Here is a 1,100-nt window from a genome sequence, read left to right as displayed (position 1 = left end):
AGTCATCCGTCTACTTCATTTCTGGGATGCCCGTGATTTCAAACGCAACAATCTTCTTCTGAGTGTGGAGTGTCTTCTTCTGGATGAGGAGGTTCTGTTTTTTTTTTCCAAATTAGGATCATTTTTGCCCTTTTATTTAATTCCTTAGTGTTTATTTCTAGATTCAGTTTGATTTCCCTCTTAATATCCTTCATGTTAATGTAAATCTAATCCAAACTCCTTATTTTAGGCTAATGTTATACAAGCATCTATCCACCCACGGCGTCTTCACAAGTTTCGATCTACACTCAAACAGGGTTGCCTCTTCATGATTACTAATTTCGATGTCAGGAAGCAACCAAATTCATACCGCCTCTCTGACCATGCGTACAAGATTTTATTCAATGATCACACCTCAATGGATGTTCTAGACCCTGACGAATACTCTATTCCCCTGGAGTATTTCTGCACTCGGAACTACAAGGACATCCAAAGTTTGGTGGGTAAAGGAGAGATGTTACCAGGTACAATGAAAATATATTAGATTTATATATGCTTTGTATACAACCTGCTAATACGTTGTTCACTCATTTCACCGTAGATATTGTAGCCCAAGTGTCATGTATTCAGAATGCCGATAAGGTCGACGAAACCACAACTCCACCGAAGACTACGTCGAACCTGATTCTTACGTGTGTATTTGACAGGTTGATTCCAAAGCTGCTCTATATACCTACCATTGCCTGCCTAGAGACTAACCACTGTTTTCTCATCTGTAGTGGTGACACCGCTTATGTCTCCGTCTGGGATAACCAAGCATCTAAGGTCCGTGAAGATGTTGCTCTCCTAAAAGAAGAGCCTATTGTAGTAATCGTCACTGGTGTGAATCCCAAAAACCTGCGTGGTATGTCTCTTTCCTTGCCTTTATTTGATACAAACTCTTAAATGTGATATACTCTTTCACCCTTAATTATTACTCACACTTTCCTTTGCAACAAAATCTAAGGTGACCTATATCTCAACGCCACTGCCTCGACCAGATTCTTTTGGAATGTTGAAAACAACATTACAGAGGAATTCCGTAAAAGGTAGTTTCATCTCTCAACCTATTTGGTACCCTC

At 39.8% G+C, this 1,100-nt stretch overlaps 1 protein-coding gene across 1 annotated transcript; it reads left to right on the top strand.

Moving 5' to 3' along the window:
- On the top strand, nucleotides 308–1,071 carry LOC109127976. Its single transcript, XM_019233624.1, has 4 exons — nucleotides 308–503; nucleotides 581–686; nucleotides 759–883; nucleotides 986–1,071. Exons 1-4 carry the CDS (start codon nucleotides 308–310, stop codon nucleotides 1,069–1,071), a joined length of 513 nt encoding a protein of 170 aa, XP_019089169.1.

Source organism: Camelina sativa, chromosome 12, assembly GCF_000633955.1.
Source record: "Camelina sativa cultivar DH55 chromosome 12, Cs, whole genome shotgun sequence".
Taxonomy (NCBI): domain Eukaryota; kingdom Viridiplantae; phylum Streptophyta; class Magnoliopsida; order Brassicales; family Brassicaceae; genus Camelina; species Camelina sativa.
The sequence above is the reverse complement of the archived record's forward strand: the minus strand, read 5'-3'. Positions and strand labels throughout refer to the sequence as shown.